This window comes from Colius striatus, chromosome 5 (genome assembly GCF_028858725.1).
Source record: "Colius striatus isolate bColStr4 chromosome 5, bColStr4.1.hap1, whole genome shotgun sequence".
Classification (NCBI taxonomy): Eukaryota; Metazoa; Chordata; class Aves; order Coliiformes; family Coliidae; genus Colius; species Colius striatus.
The window spans coordinates 34,648,586-34,673,157 of NC_084763.1; the positions used below are offsets into that span (position 1 = coordinate 34,648,586).

General features: G+C 38.6%; 1 protein-coding gene across 4 annotated transcripts in view; it reads right to left on the reverse strand.

Annotated features, from left to right (window-relative positions):
• The window catches only part of ANKIB1 (ankyrin repeat and IBR domain containing 1), a 410,605-nt gene that overhangs the window by 308,449 nt on the left and 77,584 nt on the right, over positions 1 to 24,572 (reverse strand). Inside the window, exons 10-20 of one of the 4 annotated variants that reach the window (XM_061996267.1) lie at positions 18,114 to 18,202; positions 17,083 to 17,213; positions 15,322 to 15,456; positions 14,665 to 14,751; positions 14,520 to 14,586; positions 13,970 to 14,115; positions 12,983 to 13,161; positions 12,466 to 12,517; positions 9,241 to 9,352; positions 7,501 to 7,634; positions 6,377 to 7,154 (exon numbers count right to left, since the gene is read on the reverse strand). In XM_061996267.1, coding sequence (XP_061852251.1) covers positions 6,402 to 7,154; positions 7,501 to 7,634; positions 9,241 to 9,352; positions 12,466 to 12,517; positions 12,983 to 13,161; positions 13,970 to 14,115; positions 14,520 to 14,586; positions 14,665 to 14,751; positions 15,322 to 15,456; positions 17,083 to 17,213; positions 18,114 to 18,202 — 1,885 coding nt within the window. In that variant the 3' untranslated portion in view covers positions 6,377 to 6,401. Of the gene's footprint in view, positions 1 to 3,991; positions 7,155 to 7,500; positions 7,635 to 9,240; positions 9,353 to 12,465; positions 12,518 to 12,982; positions 13,162 to 13,969; positions 14,116 to 14,519; positions 14,587 to 14,664; positions 14,752 to 15,321; positions 15,457 to 17,082; positions 17,214 to 18,113; positions 18,203 to 24,572 lie in introns of those variants that run through there. The other 3 variants (XM_061996268.1, XM_061996266.1, XM_061996269.1) reach the window with 3 other exon arrangements.

A 24,572-nucleotide genomic window follows, 5' to 3' on the forward strand; every position in this document is an offset into this window, starting at 1 on the left:
AAGGACCTGCCACAGTAGGCAAGAAACTGAGCCTGGGTTTCATTCATTATCTCCAGCAGGACTCCACGCTGGTACCTGAATGCTCTTGGTTGGCACCTGTGTCCTTGGCATTCTTTGTGCCACCCCACAATGACAAGTACAACTGAGTACATGAGACAACTGTGAGTATCTCTCATTTTCTATGAAGCTTTGCAGCACATTGCCCTATCTGTTGGATTCTGCAACCAGATCAAACTTGCCACAGTTTAGTCTGTGAGTTTTTCCTACAGTCCCTAGTTTATTCTTTGTCTGTCTCTGTTGGTGAACTTCAAACTTTCTCAAATGTAATGTAGAACTACATTCATCCTCATTTGAATTCACTGAAGTTTTCTTCAAAGATGAAACTGAACTGCTATGCTGTGTTGACACAGCAAAAGCCTCATACTTGAGCAATATTTGAAGGGCTGACAAGCTAGAAAATAGCATTGTAATAGGAAATCGTAAGATGATATATTTTCTGTATATAACAAATTGCAATTGTGTTTCAGTGCAAAGATTTCCAGTGTGAGGCGACAGAACAGAGTAGGATGATGAAAAATAGTTTGTCTTTTGGTGTTTTAACAGTAGCTACAAATAGGCTATGGACTATCTGGAACCACAGTCTTTTGCTTAGTATTGTGACAGTCTATTAAAAGTGCACGTCTGGTGTTACCTCACCCATTTACCTAATTTAAGTAATATTTTTGAGAAGATGTATGTGGTAGCAGAAAGTGCAAAAATCTATCAATACTGGATGTGTATCAAGGGGATTTGGGCAGAGAGGAATCTCATGAAGTTCAACAAGGACAAGTGCAGAGTCCTGCATCTGGGGAGGAACAACCCCATGCACCAGTACAGGCTGGGGATTGACCTGCTGGAGAGCAGCTCTGCAGAGAGAGACCTGGGAGTCCTGGTTGATAATAAACTAAACATGAGCCAGCAACGTGCCCTCGTGGCTAAGAAAGCCAATGGCATCCTGGGATGCATCAAGTGTGGCCAGCAGGTTGAGGGAGGCTCTGCCCTGGTGAGGCCTCATCTGGAGTCCTGTGTCCAGTTCTGGGCTCCTCAGTTCAAGAGGGACACAGAACTTCTGGAGAGAGTCCAGCACAGGGCCACCAAGATCATCAGGGGACTGAAGCATCTTCCTTATGAGGAAAAGCTGCGGGAACTGGGGCTGTTTAGTCTAGAGAAGAGGAGATTGAGGGGGGATCTTATTAACATTTACAAATATCTAAATGGTGGCTGTCAGGAGGCTGGGGCATCCCTTTTTTCTATTGTATCTAGCAAGTTCCATTTAAACATAAGAAAAAGCTATTTTACTGTTCAGGTGAGGGAGCCCTGGCACAGGCTGCCTGGGGAGGGTGTGGAGTCTCCTTCCTTGAAGGTCTTAAAGATCTGCCTGTACGCATTCCTGTGTGACCTGATGTAGGTGGGACCTGCTTCTGCAGCAGGGCTGAACTAGATGATCTCTAAAGGTCCCTTCCAACTCTACCATTCTATTATTCTATGATTTTACTTCACCTAAATTTTTTATACATCTCCTGTATAATGAATAAACATTATATACACCATAAAGATCTACATTCCAGTGTTTCTTCCTGCACCATGTATATTTTGTTCACATTGTACAAATAAAATAAATGTGTCTTTTTACTTAGACCATCAAAGAGTCCACCAATTTCTTGTGCCTTCCAGGTTAGAGTTAATAATCTCAAATCATGGAGAATGGAGTAGATAAATTACAGCCAAGCAGAATTTGGTCTGCTGTGCTCAATAGCACTGTCTGTATATGCTCCAAAAACCAGAACTGGACTTTCAAGTGTATGGCTGCTGCTGAATTATATGTAAAGCCACCGTGATTAGATGGAGGGGTGCCTGAACAGAAAATAAAAGAGACCAATTTCAAAATGATAGTTATTTAAAAAAACCCCAAACGTGGAATTAAGAGTTTCTGCTATAACATGTATAAATTCCAGTATTTTTTGCAATTGCATTATCGAATCTTGTCTGTGCAGTTAATATGTTGTTGTTTATTTGCATCCTTAAAGATGATGGCGTTGGCTTACATGGACTGTCATGCTAAAAAATGTAGGCAGCAAGACTGAATGGCATTTGTAGAGTAAAAATGCTAGTGTCTTAGTAAGACCTTTTCTTTCAAATAGGTTAATAGATAAAATTGCTCTGATGATTAGAGCAGAAGGTGCAGTGGCCAAATTAGAATTGACAAATAATTAGCATAGTTATATTCACTGTTGCTCACAGAAAAATGCCTGGGCTCATATATGGATAAATATTCCTTAAAACCACTTATGTAAAGGTAAATCATTCTTATGTAGTGAAGAAGTAAAGATAAAATTCCCCATATTTTTTCCAGTATCTTGTGGCAGATAAGATACACTTGGATGAAAATATCACTGTAATCTGAATCCCGTAGACTATGTATTTGCAGTATTGAACACTTATATGGATTATTAAATGTTTTCTTGTTTTCTTGCTTCTACTCAATTTATCTTGGATATGCATGAAAATGACCTAAAGAGAAAAAAAAATATATGCAAAACACCTTCTCAAGTTTATACTGCACTACTGAAAGGATTTCTGTAAAGATCAAGACCTGCATAATTTTAAAATAACACCATTCTGTTAACAATTAGTGTTGACATTTTACTGCTGAGATGTAACCTGAAGGATCTATGAAGAGTTGAGGAAAAAAGGGCTTTGCAGTTAAGATAGGAAACATTTTTTCTTGACTACATTATTCTATTTTTATTAATTTTTCATGAACTACTTAAATTGCTTTAATCTTGTTATATATATCGACAACAGTATGAATTATATACTTGCTCACTTTTTTAAGTGGAATGAAAACAAATCATTGCAGAAAGTCAAGCCCTCATTAATTTCTTTGCCCTCATACAGACACTGACAGCAAACACAACTTTATGCAGTATTTACAGGGGATCCATCTCCTCCTTTTGATGTGTATCTTGTGTTTTACTCTTCAGTTAGAAGGCTGAGATGATAAAAATGTCACTTAGTTTTGCATCATCACTGGCTTCTCTCAAGTTTCCTTATCTGGCTGAAGAGCAACAGTGTGTTGTCAAATTCAAGGTAGATTGTGCAGAGCATTTTTAGCAAATAAACTAGCCATCGTTACATTCAGGTTTGGCTTCCATTCTTAGCAACCTCTGTCAGTATTAATGGTGGGGTGCCTTGTCTGCGCTGGCAGAAAGGACAGGAAAGGGAAGGTAATGGTGAAATTGGCCTTGATAAACAGATCTCTGAAATTAGGCCCTGGAGGTGTGTTGTTGTGACTGTAAATGCCTCAAAAAGTATGTTTTAAATTTGTCTATCTACTAGTGTGTTCTAGCTTCCATAAAAAACAAAAATCTCTCTTTTGATACTCACAATCTCAGTACTTGGTAATTGCAGCATATGCAGTGACAACACAGCAGCAGGTGATGGAAAGTGCCTTGTAGTGACTCATCCAACATCTACATTAGATTTTAGAAGCCCTTCAGCATCTTGGCCTGCTTGTTGGAGGCAGCTAAATAAATTACTGTGGCAAAGAACAGAATAGTTTAGCCTGTTAATGTAACAGAGGCAGCCTGGCATTTTCAAGTAACAACTGTGACTGGATATTAAGTGGCACTTAAGTATCTCTAATTAACAGTATCTTTCTCAAAGCCCAGTGCCTTCACTCTCTTTTGCACCATTATTTCTAATGAGAAGGCATTAGGCTTTAAAAAAGCGTGTGTGATATACTGCTGTATGGAGCAGTTAGGGCAAAATTGTCTATTTTAGATTTTGTTTACAAGCTTAATTAATATAGGTACCTTACATTTACAAATCAACACATTCAACTTCCTACAATACCCAGCTAATCTGGTTCAGGACTGAACACAGTCTAAAAATGTCAGCAGTCTTAAGAATCAGCCACAGCAAGTCTAAGATGTAATGACACAGAACAGAATTAATTTAAGTAATAAATGTTTAATCAAAGAATTTTACATATTATTAACAGCATTCATTTGGCCAAACATCTACATGGTTGTAGTATCCTACTTATATATAAAGTGGGAATGTATCAAGTATAGACTATGAAAGTGCAAATAACAATTCAAGGTTAGAGTAATTTTTTTACATTATAAAATTAACAGGTTTACAAAATAGTCTTGCCAAACTTTATTTTTGAATTGTAAAGTCAATGAGTATGGTGTTAAAATAAGTACCAAGAAAATACAAATTTAATAGGCTAATTTCATGCTCATAAAAGTAACACGGAAACAATGGATATACTGCACAACCTAACCAAATTACAAAAAACCAGAACCCACAAACTTCACTATCTTCACAGAGAGCACTCTTACATATCTTACTGTAACTTTGCAAAACATCTTGATGCAATACACAATCTTTTTCTGAAAATCTTTCCATTCAGAAGTTACAATTCAAGGAAGCTATGTGAGTTTAATAGCTTTCAGACCCATTCATGATGATAGTTCACAAAGGACTCTTTTAGTTGAAGGATTTTATACTGTAGAATAATTTGAAATACATATTTTTCAAAGAGGATTATTTCAGGAGCACAGTGGCTGGAGGAAAAGTTGGAAAATGAGATTATTCTATTCCAAGGTTTTTATGAGGTAAGGGTAAAATATTCTTATTTAGTTTTTTACTAACATCAACCTTGTGACTGGTTCAAAAGCTGGATTTGCATGAATTATTTACCAAAACACTCACTTGAACTCATAGTAATCAATACATAAACTTTGCTATCATGACACTTGCCTATACACACTCAGTAGTAATAAACTTTTATATCAACAAACCTCTGGTAAGAGTTAAGCAAAACTTAAAATGGAGTGTGTGTAATTTCCTCTGGTATGACAAGTTTTGATTATAAGTAATAAAAACAGTATTTGAACAACTTATTCTAGTTGTAATTACATACTGTACCATTGTATCTCACTAACTGTAGATTGATGCTTTTAAGCAAATCTAAAACCAGTTTTGTTTTGTTTTGTTTTTTTCCACGGTACAACAACTAGGCATAGGGGGTTTTGTGGGGTGGGGGTTCCTTGGTAGTTTTTTTTTATTATTTTTTTTTTACACTAAACAGTAATCACACAGCAAATGAATATTGTGCAATTGAACAAATACCTAGCAGTGTTTTGTTTATGCAAAAACACTGACCAAACATTTAGTTATTTACTGTAAAGGCAAGGCCATGGGTGGTTTTATGGAGGTCTTTGCAATAAATAGCATAGTTACTCCAGAACAGACACTGCATTTGAATTACTTGTTTAACTGTGGCAACTCTCCAGTTGGGTTAGGCAAAGGCACCGTTAACATGTTGAGCAGAACGTGTTATCTGAACTTTAATTGTGAGACTTGCTAATATGAAAATTCCATACTCCCATATTTTTATAAAATGTTATAGTTAAAAGTAATTGCACCATTAGTGCATAGAATGCTTTGTAGAATTATGAAAACAAAGAACAATGATTGCACTTCCATTAAAGTGTCTCTTAAAATACAGCATAGCTGTTGCTAACTCACTGTATTTTAATATTTAAAGTAACTGTTTAACAGCAGCATTAGGTTTTATTAACTTAAGATATAGGCTACATTTAATTAAATGCAGTCACCATGGCAACACATGCCAGCTAAATTTTGAGAAGCAACGCTACCCAGTGGTTTCTCTCACTGCTAAGAATTGTGGGATTAGTTTGAGATAGAGTAACACTGCATCGTTTCGTTAGGCTACTGTCAGCTAACTATTCACAGTTTGGCACATTTGGACTGTAAATAGACATGAAAAAATCTTTGATTTTAATGGGAAAGAACATCCCCTAAAACTTGTTCCTGGAGCAGTACTAAAGAGAAGCATTAAATACCTTTGTTCACACTGCTAACAAAATTGAAAAATGAGTAAGGAAAAGTTATGGAAAACATAAATGAAAATGAATTGTTAAATGTTATTTTGGTGAAAGAATGAGTTCTAGAAAACGGAATAAGCTATTTCTTAGGAAAACCAACCAAAATAATCAGTGTAAGCCTTTAGTCTGTACTTTCAAGTTAAAAGGATCATCAACCTAAGGCTAAACAGATGCTGCATTTTATTAGGAATGTGGAATACAACCTACTTAGTCCTTTTTCTTGAGAGCAAAAAGGCAAGTGCTACCTAATTAAATGCAGAGGATATTCCTTGAAAGGTTCACATTATTATAAAGAACTACAATTCAAGAGAACTTCTAAATTACTGTTGTTACATCAGTGGTTACAACTGAGCTGTAATTATGTGGATCCAAGCCTCCATAATGCTTACTCCACATACTGTACCATCTGTTGCCACCATTTACTCCAGATTTAGTTTTTATTCATACCAGATGCACATGTTCAATCCATTCACGCGAGGTCTGAGTAGTCTGACTTGAAGTATCTCCGGAAGCATCTAGGGTGCTTGTTACCTCCCTGTTATTATCATCACCTTGTGACACTGTTTCACCAGGAATAATGTCTTCTTCAGAAGTGCTTTCCTCTGTTTGGGTTCCTCTGCCTTCGTTTTTGAGTGCATCCTCAAACAGTGCATGCTCTTCCTGAGGCCCCAGCCCTGTGTCTAAGAGATTTGGTTGCCCTCCTGGCCCATCTTCAGTTCTAGGTTGCTGTGAATCCTCATCTGTTTGTGTACTTGTTGAAGGGATCAGAGCAATGCTCTGTGGGTTCATGTCATGAAACCAGGCCATAATATTTCCAAGTAGATTTTCACTGGTATTGGGATCTTGACTGCTGGAATCAGCATCACTAGATGTTGAATATAATCCACTTCGTGTATCGCTGCAGGGGTGCGAATGGAGTCGATCAGCTGAAAAGGGATCACTGCCTGCACCTAGTCTCATCAGACTGTCACCAAGTTCTAACAGCTCAGAGCTGCTCAAAGCGCCTCTTGGATTATCTATACTTATGGGAGCAGAGTCTAGTCTTGTAGGCAAAGAGGTACCAATTGCTCCTAAAGATGCCTCATTATTTAGAAAGTCTCTATTTTCTTCATCTATGGCCAAGCCAGATTCTTGTAATGATAACTGAATAGCTAGCAGGATGTTTGGGTCATCTTCATCCAAAGAACTCAGAGCCTGTGGAATACATAAGGTTGCTTTCAGAATAAAGCTTTCATCTTGTTTCATATTCTGGATGAAAAGTAGTTAGGGCTCATCTGAAATTCATTAATTATCCCTACGTGTCATTTATCAGGATCATTTTTTACTGACACAGCTGACAAAAGAATTTCAAAAGTGACTAGTGTTATGTTAGTGATTATTTAGCAATTCTTACCGGTGTGAATGTGCAATTTGTTGCCCTAGATGCTCCCTTTCTTACTTAAGTATTAAAAAAATTTGCAGAGAGACAAAATGACATAGAAAGCAGAGCAGAGAACGGCAAGCAAAGCAGAGAGAATGGAAAAGAGATTAGGGGAGATACCTGAAGAGAATCCTGGTTTTCAGAGCGACTGACAGGGGTATAGTCATGAAGCGAAGAGCTGTGTAGAATACCCAAAGAAGCTGAACTCACCATGGAGGTGCCATGTCTTCTACTACTGCCACCTTCCGGAGTGTCTGTTTGGACAATGAAACAAAAGCGGTTGAAAAACCAGTGAGGAAGCCTTCTCCACTATTATTTACTGACAAAATCTCTTTCCTTTTTTTGGATTCCAACTGTGTAATTTAACTCCTTTATTCCTTCTGAATTAAATAACCTGAAACACTCCTTCCACACCAACGCTTACATAGTGGCAAAACACCAGTCCCATTGCTTTCAGTGACCACCTGTCTTGCTTGGGCTTTTCTGCTCTCAGTATCTTTTTTCTTCCCTTTTGAAAGGACTGGGAATGCCATCAGGAGCACGAACCCCTTGGCCAGATGGGCAAAGTGCTTCTAAGGCACATCCATTATTTATGGAAAGTCCTCAGAAATACTGCATATGAACACAATACAGGATGCATTTACAAGCAGATTACAGCTGTTTGCTCATATCTCTGCTCAGATCAACTACTCAGTTGTAATGTTAACATGACATTAATTTTTACCATAACACTGAAGCACAATTAAGAGTAGAGTTGTTAGTGTATATCTCAGCAACCACTGACATCACAGTTTTCTTAAAACAGCCAACAAAAAAACAGAAATAAAATGCCATTTCCATAAAAATTGATATGTAATAAAAGTTAATGTAACTCTTTTGACCTTGAAAAAAACAATTTTTCTCTTCAAAACTCAAAACTAGATAAGGTGAGACAAACTAATTCTCTCTTGTGTGCTGTAAAACTATGCACTGCTCATCACTACAATAACCAAGTGTTCAGTCAAATTCTAGACCTCAAACTAACAATATGATTTTGCATTTTACTTGTAATAGGAAAGAACCAAAGCTTACTGTTTGTAAAATACAGAATGCAGTTGTTTATTTCTCCTCAGTAAGGGATTTCTCCTTTTGTTTTTAAAGGACAACCTACGTGTAGGACTTAAGTTCATGAGGTGCAGCGACATGAGTTTGTGCAGTGCGGCTTAAAGACCGAGCACACAACTGGCACCTCTGAAGAAACAGTGTCACAATATGATTTGTATTCAAGCTATTTTTGTACCTTTGCAAAAGCTCCTGGCAGAACAGAGACAGCCCAGACAGCCAAGTTACAATGACCTTAAAGGACTGAGCTACCAGCCATAGCACCATTTAGCATGCTGGAAGTCATAGCCCATGCCAGCTTGTTCCCTGGTTATCTTTGCCAAGACAGGAGTTTCTCAGCAGGGTTTGGAATACAGCCTTATGACTACCTTCCAGCAGGTCTGAAGCAGGGGAACCCTCTTCTACAGTCTTGATGCACAACCAGTAATTTTAATTGGCATAAAAGAGCTAGTATATAGCTGAGATTGTCATAAGAAGTATCTGCCCTTGAAAATTTCTTCAGAAGAACAAACCTGCTCTAAATAGCTGAGGAGTTGGTAGTGGGAAGATGAACACATTTCTCTTTATAAAGACGAGTAACCACAATGAAGTCAGCAACACTTCTAAGATCACACACAAAATGCAAATATTTGTGTTGTATTCTGAAAAACACAGCAATGTACTTGAAACTTCTTTAAAGCGTATGCAAACAAGATCAACTACTAGCAATTTCTGAAGCAGGAAGAGAGAGAAAAAAACCAGCCTCAGGCAGGAACATACCTAACGTACTCTCACTGGGGTCATCGGGATCTGGAGTATTACTCAGCAGACTGTGCATGTCTCCACGTCGACGCTGTCTGTGCCTCCTCCGATACTGAAATTCAGCATATTCCTGCATAAACCAAAGGTTACAAAAAACAGGGCAGCATGCAGTAATATTTTTTGATGTAACAAGCACCACATTTTTACAAAAAAAGTGTGATTTTATACGTTTATTATAAAATCACCCGTTTTCAGAAAAATGAATTGCAAGTTATATCATGCAAAGCTTCACATAAATAATAAGAAAATAAAATTCCAAGGTAATCCTAAAGCTGTAAAATAACAAATTAGCAAAGAAAAGTACTTGACATACTTCCAAGATTTTAATACTTGCAATCTCCCTTTTTAAAGAATTCCAAGTGCACAGTTTTTGTTTACCAGCTTTGATGCCAGAGTTTATATACACACTCAGAGGCACTTTTTAATAAGTATATACCTAGTGATTTTAGAACATAAAAATAAAAAATCAAATTAGACAGATTATATCAGAGTCCCTGTTGCCAGCAACTGCCAGTAGAAAATAACCTTTGGAAAACTCCAGAAAGCTGGCAGACACACACTGGGACTTGTTATGCTTTTCCCAGCCTCCAGGGAAATTGCTATGGCTCAGGAACTTTTTTAAGCTATAGCTGATACTCTTCTACTGAAGAGTCTTTGATGCATTTTTATTCCATGAATTAGAAATCTCAATTTTTGCCTGGCTTGAGCTACTAACGAACCATACTCCGCAGCCTGTCATTTCTCATATTGTGTGTATTTACCAAAGACGGTTTATTCAACATTTATGGAAAAGACTTAATTTTTAACCACATCAGGCTAACATTCTCATGGGTTAATTACCTTAATACTTGGAAATAAATGTTTTGGTTTCCATACCTTTCCTAATCTTATGAGAATCATTTTATGCTTGAAGGCAAACTTCCAGATGACTTTTTTGGTTAGTGCAGCTGACACTCAACCTGACTCTGTATGTAAGATTTTTGTTCATTTCAGTTATTCATTTACACAAGCCAATTAAAATAGACATGCAGGTACTAGCTCTTCAAAAGAGAATACTGCTATTTATTTCCCTGAGACCCAAATTGGGAAATATATAATCCAAAGGCTTCATTGGCCAAATGAATTGGGAAAGAAAACATTACCATTAGCTTTCCTTTCTTACATTAATGCTTCATCCTACAATGTCTACATTTAAAGTATCTAAAACCTAAATGAAGAAGTCTTCATTCTCTTATACAATGACTTTATTAATTTTGATGGCATTATGATGGTATGTTGTCTTTCCATGAACTGGCTCAGAACAATTTCTTGTTCATAATGACAACTGCAAGTCAAAAAGAATAGTCACAAAATCATCAGTGTGGACAGATCTATGTAAGAAGATCTATGAAAAATGTAAGAACATAAAAATAGCTCTACTGGACCAGACTAAAGGTCCCTTTAGCACAATATTCTGTCTTTAACAGTGGTTAGTAGCATATGCTTGTCAGCCTATGGAACAGCATAAAAAACAGGGCAAACATGAAGTGATTCTTCTCTGAAATACTCTTCCAGCTCCTAGGGAGCTCCAGGATTTCCTAAATGGAAAGTGGTGCATTAAACAACAAAAATTTGAAACTTGATAAGGAACAGTGGGATTGAATTAGAGCACTATGAATCAGACAAGGATAATGGGAAGTGATGACTGAACATTAAGATTTATTAATCATATCAGATCTTATCTCTCATATGTTTGCCTTTTAACCCTTAGAAAGATATATTAATAACTTCTGATAAAACTTTCCTCCCAATTACTCGGAACAATTTTATCCACATGAGCAAGCAAACTTTTATTTGTTTTGGATAGGAACATCATGGTTTCACCCAATGGTCTACAACAAGCAGCATTCCTTGTTAAAACCTGTAAAATTTTGCTCTCTCTAAAACTCTGGTCATTCTACTACTTGTTTGTAAAAGTACAGGTCTCTGCAAAAAATGTTGTAGTGAAATTCGCTAAAATAAAGCTGACAGCTATTCATTCTACAAAATTCCTTTAGCACAGGTGGTTGCAAGTATCCTTGCAAGCTACATAGCAAAGACACCAACGTGCATCATATAGTGTCACATTTAGGCAAATCATAAAAACTCATAAGCAACCATCTAAGCACAACTGCAATGGCACCTACTGTTCAACAGCTTATCAGCCTATTTCTGATCAGCTTTTTCTCATAACCAGTTCCACTGATTATACAGTAACACTACAATGAGCTTGATGTTATGAAATGTGGAGTTATTTCAAAAGAAAGGACTAATGGAACTAAACAGGAGAAGCAAGCTGATCTTTTCAGAGAAGCAAGCTGTCTTCTCACCAGCATGATGCTCATCAACAGCAATAGCAAAGGAAATATATAGAAGAAGTATATGGACTTTTCCAGCATGCTTTAAAGTGACTTGCTAAGAAAGACAACAGCACCAAGGAAACGCTGAAATGAAGTTTCCTTCCTAACTACATGCTTTGATCTCATGTTCTCAAAATATAAAGGAAATGAAAAATATTAAAACATTAAACAAGATGAGAAAGGAAAGCTCTATAGGAAACTTCTCATATTTTGGTGTGGAGTCTCAAAAACTATTCCTATATACAGCTAGAGGAATATTCATTTAAAAAAATGATAATTTTAATTCTTGGTTAAGTAGTAGACATTAACCTCATTAAAGTATGCCATTTCCATCCTATTCAAATAATTAAGGTTAACAAATTTAGGTGTGTGCCTGTATGTTTTTGCTGGATTGTGACAGAAGGATGGAAATTTCTTAGTCTTTTTAACAAATTCTGCTGAACTGATGCTGTGTTCAAAAATAACCCACACAATTTCATTTATTTATTAAAGTTCTCCAGCACATAGACTCTATTTTATATACAATTCAAAAACTGGTTATGTACTTTGAAAATTATGAATACAACATAGCTTGTCTAATGCCACCTTAAATAACTATACCAATGTTAGAGACATTGTTTAGACTCATTGCATAATTTGCTACAAATATATTTCCTTCTATTGTGAAATAAATAAAATGATAAGCTTAAACAAACTTGAAATACTCTGCATCAAAATAAGGAAGTACTTCATGCAGATTTTGATCATACCTGTGTTTCTAGAATACGTAGAACTAAGTTAAAAAAATTAAAAAGAAATAGTTTACCTCAGGGGATGCAAATCCTAAATATTCCCAATCCCATGTTCCACCAGCAAAACTATAAAATGAAGAGATATACCATAAAGTTTAGAAGTAGAACAGCAATCTCCAGAGCATCAAAGTCTATCATCATCCGAAAGTGAGTGCATTGGTGACTTTCTAAACTGAAAGCCTTCTGCATCAATTCTTAACTCAAAATTCATTTAGAAAGTCATACAATTAAATTGTTGACTATTCCAGAACTGCCTGGCATTTTTAGCAAACACTTACAGATTTTTTTAAGTGTGCTGGTATTTAGTGACACTCTTGAAGGAAAAAAGTGAAACAGGGAAGCAATTTAGGTTGGAACATACTGAGCAGTGATTCTCAAATACATTTTTCCTCAGTGAAGAGCTGTGATTTACAACCACCATGCTTGTCAGCACCACTTTAACTCACTGACAAATAATGACAGTGGATTTGCTCACTTTGGCAGCTACCAAATGAACTTTATAAGATTGCACAGCATTTTGGCTGGGAGTACCTGCGCCTGGGTGCTTCTGGTGAGTCTGCAGGAGCAACACCACGGGCCACAGAGGCCAGAAACTCTTGCCGCTTCTGCTGCACCAGACAAGCTGCACGGATGATTTTATGGCGAGGAGTCCGAAGGTAAGGCCTGTTCACTTTCTGTGCAAGGTCTTCAGAGACCATTTCTAGGTCCGTCTGTTGTAGTTAATAAATATAGTAGAAAATAGTTTTACAATGAAATGCTAATCAGGCAGAGTTGTACACCATAGATACTGAGCACAATGACACACACTTCCCTGAAAGTACGATATGAAATACCAAAATACCCCAAAATATCTGCCCTCTAGCCAATCCTTTTACCCACCTGCATGCTGTCCTCCAGCTTGGAGCAGGGCTTCCCTGCACTCACATATTCAACATCTGCGGGGGCCTAAACAAAAGGAGTGGAGCGGACCCTGCCACTGATGCCACTGCCACCCAGGTACTCCTCCAGTTTTGCCCCCACCCACTTGTCAGACACATTAGTAGCAAAAGACAGGAAAGAAGAACTAGAGAAGGAGTTGAACACCAATGCTAAAATGTTACCCAGAAAGCAGATTAGCACTACACAATACAATTGCTCACCACCCACTGACCAATGCCCCAGCAGTGATCAGCCCCTCCTGGTCAGCTCCCCCAGTTATTCACTGGCCATGACATCCTCTTATATGGAATAGCCCTTTGGCTAGTTGGGGTCACCTGTCCTGGCCATGCTCCCTCCCAGCTTCTTGTACACCCCTAGCCTGACAGGGCAGGGTGAGAAGCGGAAAAGACCTTAAGGCTTGGCAAGCACTGCTCAGCAACAACCGAAACACCCCTGTGTTATCAACATTCTTTTCAGTGTAAACAAAAGTATAGCCTTGTACTAGTTACTAGGAAGAAAATTAACACTATGTCAGCTCAAGCCATACTGATAACTAATATTACCAAAAAGTTAGAAAAGCAAAATATATGCCTGTATTACCTGCATAAGTTCAAATATTTCTTTCTTTGTGCTTTTAGGCTCCAAAAAGAATCCATATGGATAAGAACACTTCAGAATGCGTCGAGTTTTTAGAAGCTCTTGCACTGCATCTTCAATGAATGTGGTATCAGGACAGCCTCCCTCAGCTGTAAGATGAAACAAGCATTGTGAAAATATTTTCCTGCTGATGTCAGCATTTCCTTTAGCATATGACATTTTCTCCAAAATGAAATTTATGTGCATGTCAGTTAAATATTTTTGCAAATAAAGAGCAGCAGGTTCTCAATGACTACACAGTGTTCTTACTAAAAGAAGTAAGCACAGAATATTAACTTCTCCCTTACTAATGCTACTTTCTCCTCAAGTCTTTGGAATAGGTAAGATTTCCAGTACATTTAGTGTTTATCCACTGCTTATGGATTTGAGCACTGGAGGGACCACATCATGCAGCAGAATGATGCGTGCTGTATCACAAAAAACAACAAAAACGCTTTATACATAACAGAGTTGATTTCTAATCAAATTCGTAGATCATACAGCAAATACTTACTTCCACTGAGAGCTCTACTCAACTGCTCCATCTTTTCTTTGGCTGTTTTTAGAAGGCGTTGCTCTAACTAGGAAAAGAAAATTAATAAAATAATTACTTTTCTGTTAATGAAACAGAAAATCAGTAAAAATGGCCTGACTCATACCTGGTAGCTAAGTTCATGGTTCTTAAATCTTGTGTAATAGTGCATAAACCTATCCAGCTCTTGAAATCTTCTATGCTTCTTTTCAGCCTGGAAAATAATGGGGAAACAAAAGAAACCCAGATAAATTGTGTGATTTAATTTAGCCATCACCATTATATGTAATTACATAACTGATTGTTTCTATTCCCACTATATATATAAAGTATTGTACACAATGCTGATGAGCACCAGGTAAGTAAAGAGTCAAAGGTCATTTTTGAAATTCACAAGTCTGCAAATACCACAAGTGAACTGATAAGGAGTTGATGCTCTGTCTGTGCTACATGCTATTTAAGCAGACTTTCCAAATGCCAAAATTAAGGCATGTCTTCTGTAGTGCCCAAGTAATAATAGTATCAGCATTTCCATTTCACAAACAGAAACCATGGTACAGACGAGTAAATGGACCAGAGTAAAGTCACTAGTCCTTGTTACCAAAGACAAAAATGGAACCAAATCTTGTGTTTCTATCCATTAATAAACAATGTTTTCTTTCTGTCTCTGATATATTTAGGGCTGCATTTTTCTGTTTAGAACTTGGGTTTGGAAGAATTTGGATTAAACTTATCCTTAAAGAGAAAACTGCAGTCTTATTTTTCAGACACACACATTCGTTACCTCTACTGTCATCTCCTTGGATTGTTCCTCTACATGTTGAATAACCTCATAGCGAGTGCATCTGTAGTAGCCTCCAGTGGAAGAGCTGTGCTTCTTCCATTCTTCTAAGCATATCCAGCAAAAGTCATATTTGCACTTCAGGAAAAAAAGGAATAAGGAGGGAAAACAAAAAGTTGATAAATTGTAGACTTGCAGTTATGCATCACTATTCTTTCACAAGCAGCTGAATTAACATCATTCTGAGTACGCTTATGGTCAAAAAAATTGTTGAGGCCTACTGCAGAAGACCTAGGTTTTCAAACCACATCAGTCATGATTTTTGTTTGTTGGATCACAAGACTGTTCAATCTACAAGTTAGGATTTAAGCGGAAGAAATAAATCAAATGACAAACACAGCTGATCAGGCCTGATTTTTTGTTCCTGGTTTAAAAAATAGATAGTCCAATTTTTTAAGCGACACTGAACCAAGCAGAAACAACTGCTGAGCAGCTAACTGTCGAGTAGGTATTTCAGCCTCTCACTTGGTGGCAGTATGAATTTAGTTGCTGCACCTAAAGTCACAGACCTTTACTTCAATGGAGGAAGAGACGTGAGGTATGAGCCCTGCAATGGGCTTGAGCCTAGGCTTAGGGGAGGCTGATGCTGTTTGCAGAGATTTTTCCATCACAAAAGGAATCTGAACGTTTCAAGGACACTTTGAGCTATGAGGTATAGCATCAAAAAAAGACAAGAGAACTGTGGTTGTCAGCCAGTGCCTCAGAGTGATACTGAATAAATCTACATTCAACAGTGTTTAATGGTCAAAGTCTTTTCCAGCCTGAAGTCATACTTCTGTTCGACTGAGATGAGCTCAGTGGCAAAAACTGCAGCACATGTATGTTTTAGTTTTTAGTGCTATGGAATTTATGAACTCTTCTAAAAGTAATAAAAAAAAAATCCCCAAACAGCAAATTTGGCATAAACCATAGTGGAGGAGAAAAATATAATTGCTTTCTAAATATCTTAGGCTTTTCATTGGAGGCCAAGTATGTCAAGTGTGTGCTCCTTTCTTATTTTTAATGATGCTCCTCAAAGAGGTATTAGCTGTAGTTATATAAGATATTTTTTACATGAAGAAACAGTATTCTAAATATTCTGGTTTTAACTAATTTGAGAGAAAAAGCATTCTCAAATGATACTATTTTTACTGTTTTGGTAGTATAATGCAAACTCATGACTAATTTTTTGGCTGCTGTCCAACCAATAAATTTCTTTTGTAATTACTCTTTGCTGTATTTTCATTCCTACTAATTAATTCCTGCTTACAGCTTTCCATTTAAACTCTTTTGTTTTGTTGCTATGTTAAAGAAATTATGCAAAAGAAAATGTAGTAAGGTAAACCTTCATTAGAGTTTATCACTGCTTAAAATGTTTCCTCTTCTGTCAACTAAAACTGTTCTTTCTCTTCTACAGTATTAATGATGACTAAACTTTCATTCTTTTTCTGTTTCGTTAAGTTTCACACTACATTGAAAAGAATTCTTAGGTGTTTATGAAATGTCAATCATTACAGTGTTCACCTACCAGCCAAACATTTTGCACTAAATATTAAACATTTTTTAAATACATGTAACCCGCCGTCTAATTCTTGCAACAGGTTCCATTAGATCTCAGGTATGACATTTCAGAGGTTTTGGACATCTGTGCTACTAAAATGTATACATGACATATGCAACCTGAATTATGGTTTCATAGCAAATTACACGAAGAGTCTTTTCTACCTTTGCACATTGCATGTGGTTGCAGCCCTCATTCTTCTGAATTGGAGATTTGCAGTTGGCGCATGGTTTGGAATTCGTTAGTAACCACAGGCAGTTGGCAGCATCTTCATATGCCTCACTCACTCCCACCACTTTTTGAGAGTGACAGGAGGATATGGAGCATGCAAAAACAGAGAAGTTGAAATTGTGTAATCTCTAGTAAAAATCAGATTAGGGAAGATACATGTTTACCTGTTTCTTGACAGAATATCATAATTCTTCACTATCTATACTTCTCATATATATTACTATACACTTTTTCTAATTTATACATATTAAACATACTCTTATTATATTATTTCTGTGTTTCCACACATATAGATCTGTACTAATTTTACATATATTCACATATTAACAAATACACATATGATAAAAATCGGCATAGTTTGAAGAAGTACGGTGTATTTTTTAGGTTCTTTCAGCAAACGTTATTTATCAGAACTTAAGGAAAAACTTCTTTATTGTTAAGAGTGAGGGAGCCCTGGCACAGGCTGCCCAGGGAGGGTGTGGAGTCTCCTTCTCTGGAGGTTTTCTAAACCCACCTGGACACATTCCTGTGCCACCTGACCAAGATGGATCTGCTTTAGCAGTACACAAACAATCCATAGAACACAACTCAAAGAGAAGTGCAGACTGCACTAAAAGATTTCAAATTTGCCAGGATAAATAAAGTTACATTCAGGAATACATCAATTAATAAAACAAAGCAGTAAGAGGAAGGGAAAAGATTTTTGTATGCCCTGTCAGAAGCATATGCAGATTTATGGGGAGGAATGGTTTACAAAGAAGTCTCCCATAGTGCTGCTTAATACGCAGTGAAAGTATGAAGCAGCTCTTCATTCAATGGTTTAATTTTCTTCCTTTTTACCCCACTTTTCAACCAATGCAGAATTTTCACTAAATGCAATTAAAAAAATCCCTCTAAACCAAAACATAACAGGAACAACATAAAACAAACATCCCACTCCCACCCCTGCCCCCACAGCTCTTACATTCTTCTGGTTTCATTTCAGATATTTTCTGTAGCCAGTCCTTCCAGGTCTGGCAGTCACAAGGTTCATGTGCTTCACCAAGACATTCCCTGAAAATGAAGGTGTATATACAACTACTTATCATTTACAGATTTAAAGTTAAAACTGGTTAAAGCTAAAAAGCATGGAAACTTATCAAGACGCACTCAGACTTAACTGTCAGAAGATAAAAAGCCATCCAATTACCATTATTTTCATATACTCTTAGACTACTTGCTCACAAGCATTAATAAAGAATTTAACTAAGACAAGAAATAAAAGAGCTTTAAAAATTGTGATCTGAAACCAATCTGCTGTTTTGTAGTTTGTTTGAGTTACTCCTGGGTACTGTTTTATTGCCATACAAAGTGCAGTATACACAAAGTGTATACTTTCGGTGATAAAAGTCAACCAGAATAAAGAGATTAAAAACTAGCTAGCTTGCTACAGCTGAAATGCATTTTATGTATATTTACTTGCATCTATTCAGTTGTAAAAATTAATCTTTAACTAGATTTAAGCTTTTAATCTAGAAAAAGATCTAAGCCCTTCAACAGCAGCATTAAGTATTTATGGATTATTATTATTTCCACCAGAGGCTCTTAAATGGGGGCTTTAACTTAGTTACATGGACACAGTGGAGAAATGAGTCCCTTGAGCTTCCCTTGAAATTACTACTAGTTTTAAAGGATGGCAATCACTACTACACAGTGGCAGATACACGGCTTCCAGATGGTGCTTTGGTGTAAATGTCTTAATACAGGCTCTGGATTTGTACTGACTCCTTTTTTTACTGGAATGGTGGCAAATAGCCTCAGACATCTACCACATCGAACAAAACAATTCAAGCTGAGTGTATTTCAGATGGGCACAACCTGCATCTGCTGCAGATCCAATGGTGAACTGCTTCTCTCAGTGCAGATTCAGAAGCTACAACTTTTGACTACTTTTGTCCACATCTCAAGTAGGAATAAAGAAAAAGTTAGAGCAATAGGTTTCAGCACTTTCCCTACCACCTAGTCTGCTATCAAACAAGCTTAAATTCACTATGCAAAAACCTCTGATTTGGAGATACTTGAGATCTGTAGCTGGGAAAAGTTGTACTGGGATGACAACTAGTCTGTAATAAGGCAATCTCAACCCTGGTTGAAAACTGATACATTTCACTTCTGTGGGACAGTAGTACACTTTTATCACTGACTTGAAGACAGTCAAGACCTCTCACACAGTATTTGCTCACAGAAAGGATTGAAACCAGCAACAAATAACTTTAACAAGCTCAGTTTAAAGTTAAAAGCTGATCAATCAGGTCTCTTACTGGAGCATATCACTCATAAAATATTTTATGAATCAAAGTTGAATTTTGGATGGACTCCTTGACAGCATTGAATGAATGAAAGAAATTAATGCCAAACAGCTGTGACAATTAACAGCATTAGCCTCCCCAAACCATCTTCCTCAATATTTGGCAGGATGACTTGTTTGAAGGTGTAGTACATACTTAACAAAATTGTAGCAAGTTTCAAGAAGTTAAAATGGAAGGGCTAAAAGCATCATCCAGGAAGAATGCAGTTCTAGATTCTTTCCCTTCATGATTTATATGAGATAATGAATTCTGAATTAAAACAACAAACACTTTTGCAACTTATAATTAGCTTCCAAAGTGCACCTGAAGAGCTGTCTCTCCCAGAGAAGGAGACTCTGCCCCTACTCTCCATCTAGAATGAAAAAAGTGAGGACTGATGGCACAAAGTTAAGTGTGCACTGCCTGCTATGACTATTTCCCAGAAGTGTCTGCTCACTACAATTTCCTGTGCTTCTGAAACAGCACAAAGGAGTTCTAATATGCTGAATGTATCTGATAATACACAGATGTAGGATTTATGCAGAGTTTTCATTTGTACTGCATTTAAATATCTCAGAACACTTTTTCTTGAAAGGGAATAGAATTTTGTATATGTCACAACACCTCACATTTTGTGGAAGGTGCTGTAAGTAGTGGGTAATGAAAAATGAGTAAATGCTAAGGAACTCTGTATTTAAGAGGAACATTCCTACCTCCACATTGGGAAAAAATAATTTGCTTAATAGATTCACAGAATTTTCTTGCTTTTATGAACAGGAAAGGTTTAGATCCAAAAAATGCAAGTTATTATCTAGGGGCTGACTGGACTTTTCTAATATGGAAATTCCAAAGAGTCTCTTACTAAATGCAGTATCAATTGCTATTACAATGCCTAAGCTGTAGATTATCTGGGTAAAACTTGCAGAACTGACATGAAGTATGGAGCTGTGGGTTGTGTTGAACTTTAAAGATATAAAGCAAACTCTTTTTAAGCAAACACTAATGATGAAAACTCTCTGAACTGACAATAGACGTTCTTTTTCCCCAGAGAAATTCATTCATGCACAGGGTTTTGTAAGACTAATATGTCCGTGTTCACGGTTCTGATTCTGTGTGTGTTTCCACAAGTAGAAAATCAGGAAAAGGGGAGCAAGAGGCCTGCATGGTTAAAAAAATAACTACTCAATCTATTCAAGGAGAGAGATATATGTAGAGTGGAAAAAGGGCCTGGTTGCTTGGAAAGCATATAGGAATTCTATGATTCTATGAATATCTCCAGAGTATGCAGGGACAAAACCAGGAAGGGCAAAGCCGTTTTGGAATTAAAACTGGCAAGGGAAAGTAAAGGAAAACAAGAAAGGCTTTTGCAAATACATCAGCAACAAAAGGAAGATTAGGGAGAATGTGAACCTGCTAATGAACAAGGAGGGTGCCCTGGTGACAGAGGATGCAGAAAAGGCTGAACTATTGAATGCCTTCTTTGCTTCAGTTTTCACCACTAAGATTGGCCCTCGGGAAGCCCAGTCCCTGGAGGAGAGTAGAATAGTCTGGAGAATGGAAGACTTAGCATTGGTGGACAAGGATGAGGTAAGAGACCTGTAGGGCAAGCTTAACACCCATAAATCTATGGAACCTGATGGGATGCATCCGAGAGTGCCGAGGGAACAAGCTGATGTAGTTGCTAAGCTGCTCTTCATCATTTTTTATTAATCATGGAGGACAGGAGAGGTGCCTGAGGATTGGAGAAAGGCCAATGTCACTCCAGTCTTCAAAAAGTGTGTCATGGTTTGACATGACAGCCATTTTTGGCACAGGGAAAGGGGCTGTGAAGATGGCTCCTGTAAAAAGTTGTTCTAAACTCTCCCCAGCTCTGAGCCAGACCCACTTCTGGGGCTGAGCCAATTAGATGCCTCAATGATCACTTTTTAAGAAGAAGGTGGAAGAGGAGGTTTCTTCCTGTTTCTTCTTTCTCCTGTCCCTTTCTTCTTTTCCGACTGGTGGTGGTGCAAGGAGTGGGAAGAGAGAGAGAAACAACCATGTGGACTCTAAAGTCAAAGAGAAGAGGAGGTGTGCTGGAGCAGAGACTCCCCTGCATTCTACAGAGAGGACTGGTGAAGCTGAGATTTATTTCCATTTCTTTAAAGACCTCACATCGGTGGTAGAGATTAATTTTGATAATGACCCCACATCAGGGGCAGAGACTCATTTTGCTACAAACTTCAAGCCAGGGTCAGAGATTCACTTCATTAAAGGCCCTGAGCCAGGGCCAGTAATTTTCTTCATTAAAACTATGGCCAGAAGAGGCCATGTCCCGAGGGAGGGACCCTTTATCACTATGGCCAGAGAAGGCCCTGTACTGTGGAAGGGACCCAATATTCACAAAAGCTGTAACTGTGGGGAGGAACCCACAACAAAGCAGCTCATTAAACCAGAAGAGGCCGTGTCCAGAGGGAGGGACCCTGTATCTGCACATCATGGTTTAGCAAGGAGCAGTTTTTGCTTGGTAACAGGATGAACAGGTTGCAGTGAAGATGTGGTAAAGAGTTCTTGGACTCTCCCATGGCTCTTGGGTTCAGACCCACCCCCAGCCCAGCTGGGCCAATCTGGCATCTCTGCCACCGCTATTTAGAGAAGGGAATTTGAAGTGCTTGGGAAGGTGTAAGAGCGGTACAAGATGGAGGCGACCACGCAGACCCCAAAGTCAGAGAAGGAGGAAGGAAGGAGGAGCATCAGACCAGAGACCACTCTGCAAGCCGTGGTAAGAATGCAGGCTGTGCCCCTGCAACCTATGGAGGGCAGTGACAGGACTGAGAGCTACCAGCAGCTCCGGGTGAGTGCACCCAGACAGGCAGGAGACTGTGTGGGGAGGTGGCCATGGCACAGGCCGTGCTGAAGAGTCTGCGCACCGCAGAGCAGACCCGCACGAGAGGCAAAGAGGAGCTGCAGCCTTTGGGATGAATGCACATCGGAGCAGCCCGTGCAGGGCTGCCGTGTGTGTGAGGTACCCCATGGAGGTGCATGGAGGACTGATGCGGAGCCTGCATGCCCCGAGGAGAGACAAATAGCAGAAGCTATCAGGAACAGACTGACTGAAACCCCCATTCCCTGTCCTCCTGAGTGGTTCAAAGGAGGAGGAGGTAAAGACACTGGGATCAGGGCTCTGAGCCCAGGAAGAGGGGTGGGGAAAAGATGGTCTTAAAGGGCTGGTTGGACTCTTCATCGTTTTACCACTCTGTGTTGTTTTATTTTGGTTATGTCTGGGGGTTTTATGCTTACGTTGATGTTTCATTAAATTATTTTCTGTTTTCTTCCCCAAACCAAGTAGCCTGGTCTGTTTTGTCCTAGACCTTAAGCGGCAATTAAGCCCTCCCTGCCCTTTGGCAATCGTCAAGTCTATGGTACTTGAGGCTAATCGTGGTCTTTTGTCCCCTGGTGGGCCTAAACCAGGACACTGCAGCAACTGTAACCATGGGGAAGAATCCACGTCAGAGATATTCACCAAGGACTGCGTCCCGTGTGAAGGACCCTGAATCGGCAGAAGCCACAGCTGCTGGGAAAAACCCACACCAGAGAAGTTCATTAAAGACTGTGTCCAGGTGAGGGACCCCATATTGGAGCAGGGGAAGAATGCCAGGAGTCATCCTCACCTGAGAAGAGAGAAGCAGCAGAGCCCATCTGTGAGAGACTGACCACATCCCCCATTCCCTGCCTCCATTGAGCCGTTGAGGGGGGAGGAGGTAGAGATATCGGAAACAGTGAGCTGGGCCCAGGAAGAAAGGAGGGATGGGGGAAGGAGATCTTAAAGTGCTGGTTGTAATTTTCTCATCATTCTATTCCCTTTCTGCTTTTATTCCGTTCTGTTTCTTGTAGAACAAACTTTCCTACTTTCCTCTCTAAGTCGAGTCTTTTTGCCCGGAACTGTAACTGGCAGCAAGCCCTCCCTGACCTTGTCTTAATATACAACAACCTTGCTTTTCTTTTTACTTCCATGTCGCTGGGGCTTCTGCCATCCTACTGAGGGTGAGGGTGAATGGGTGGCACTGACCGAGAGACTGTTGTGGTGCTTCTGTGCTAGCTGGGCCAAACCATAAAAAAGGGCAAAAAGGACAACCTGGAAAACTACAGGTTGGTCAGCCTCACCTCCATTCCTGGAAAAGGGATGGAACAACTCATCCTGAATGTCCTTTCAAACGACATGAAGGAAAAGATGGTTATCAGATGGGGCAACACTTTTTTCAGTAGTGTCCAGTGAGAGGATTAGGGGTAACAGACAAAAGTTGAAACATAAAAAGTTCCACTGAAATGGAAAAGCTTCTTTACTCTTCAGGTGAGGGAGCCCTGGCACAGGCTGCCTGGGGAGGTTGTGGAGTCTCCTTCTCTGGAGGTTTTCAAAACCTGCCTGGACATGTTCCTCTGTGACCTGATCTAGGTGAACCTGCTTGAGTAGGGGAGTTGGACTAGATGATCTTTAGAGGTTCCTTCCAACCTCTACCTTCTGTGATTCTGTGATTTACGGTACTGCAGAATAAGTTGATTGCTAGTAGCACTTTCTTTACATTGCTGAAACTCTTCCTTCAATTACGCAGGGATGAAAAAAATGCCATAGAAATTTTGCTGCTAAAATGAGATCTTTTTCAAGACCTTAACTATATTTACTTGTGCAAATGGTATCTCAATGAGTTACCATAAAAGAACATTCAGAAATATTTTCAGGAAACATAAAAATGACATTTCTCATAAAAATTAAGCACTCAGGACATTCTAGGGAGCTAGTGCACTCAGCCCATGTAAAGGAAGCAAAAGCTGCCAGTGTTTGAATGACAAGGTTAATATTACAGTGAAGTGGTCTCAAGCTGTCCTCCAAATTAATGGAAAAAAAGATTCTCTATTTGTAATCAGAAGAAAGGATGAGAGCATGGTATCTTGTGGAATAGCACTAAGGTTTGTTATATGTTCAGTGGTAAAAACCATTTTCTGGTCTGTTTCCACAGGATTTATTTCTTTCTGAGTTCTCTATCCATTCTGAACAACCTCTTTCCAAGAAGTGTTGTTTTCTGGCTTTCCTACGTGTTTCACTATGTCTGCTTTCCTCTTGT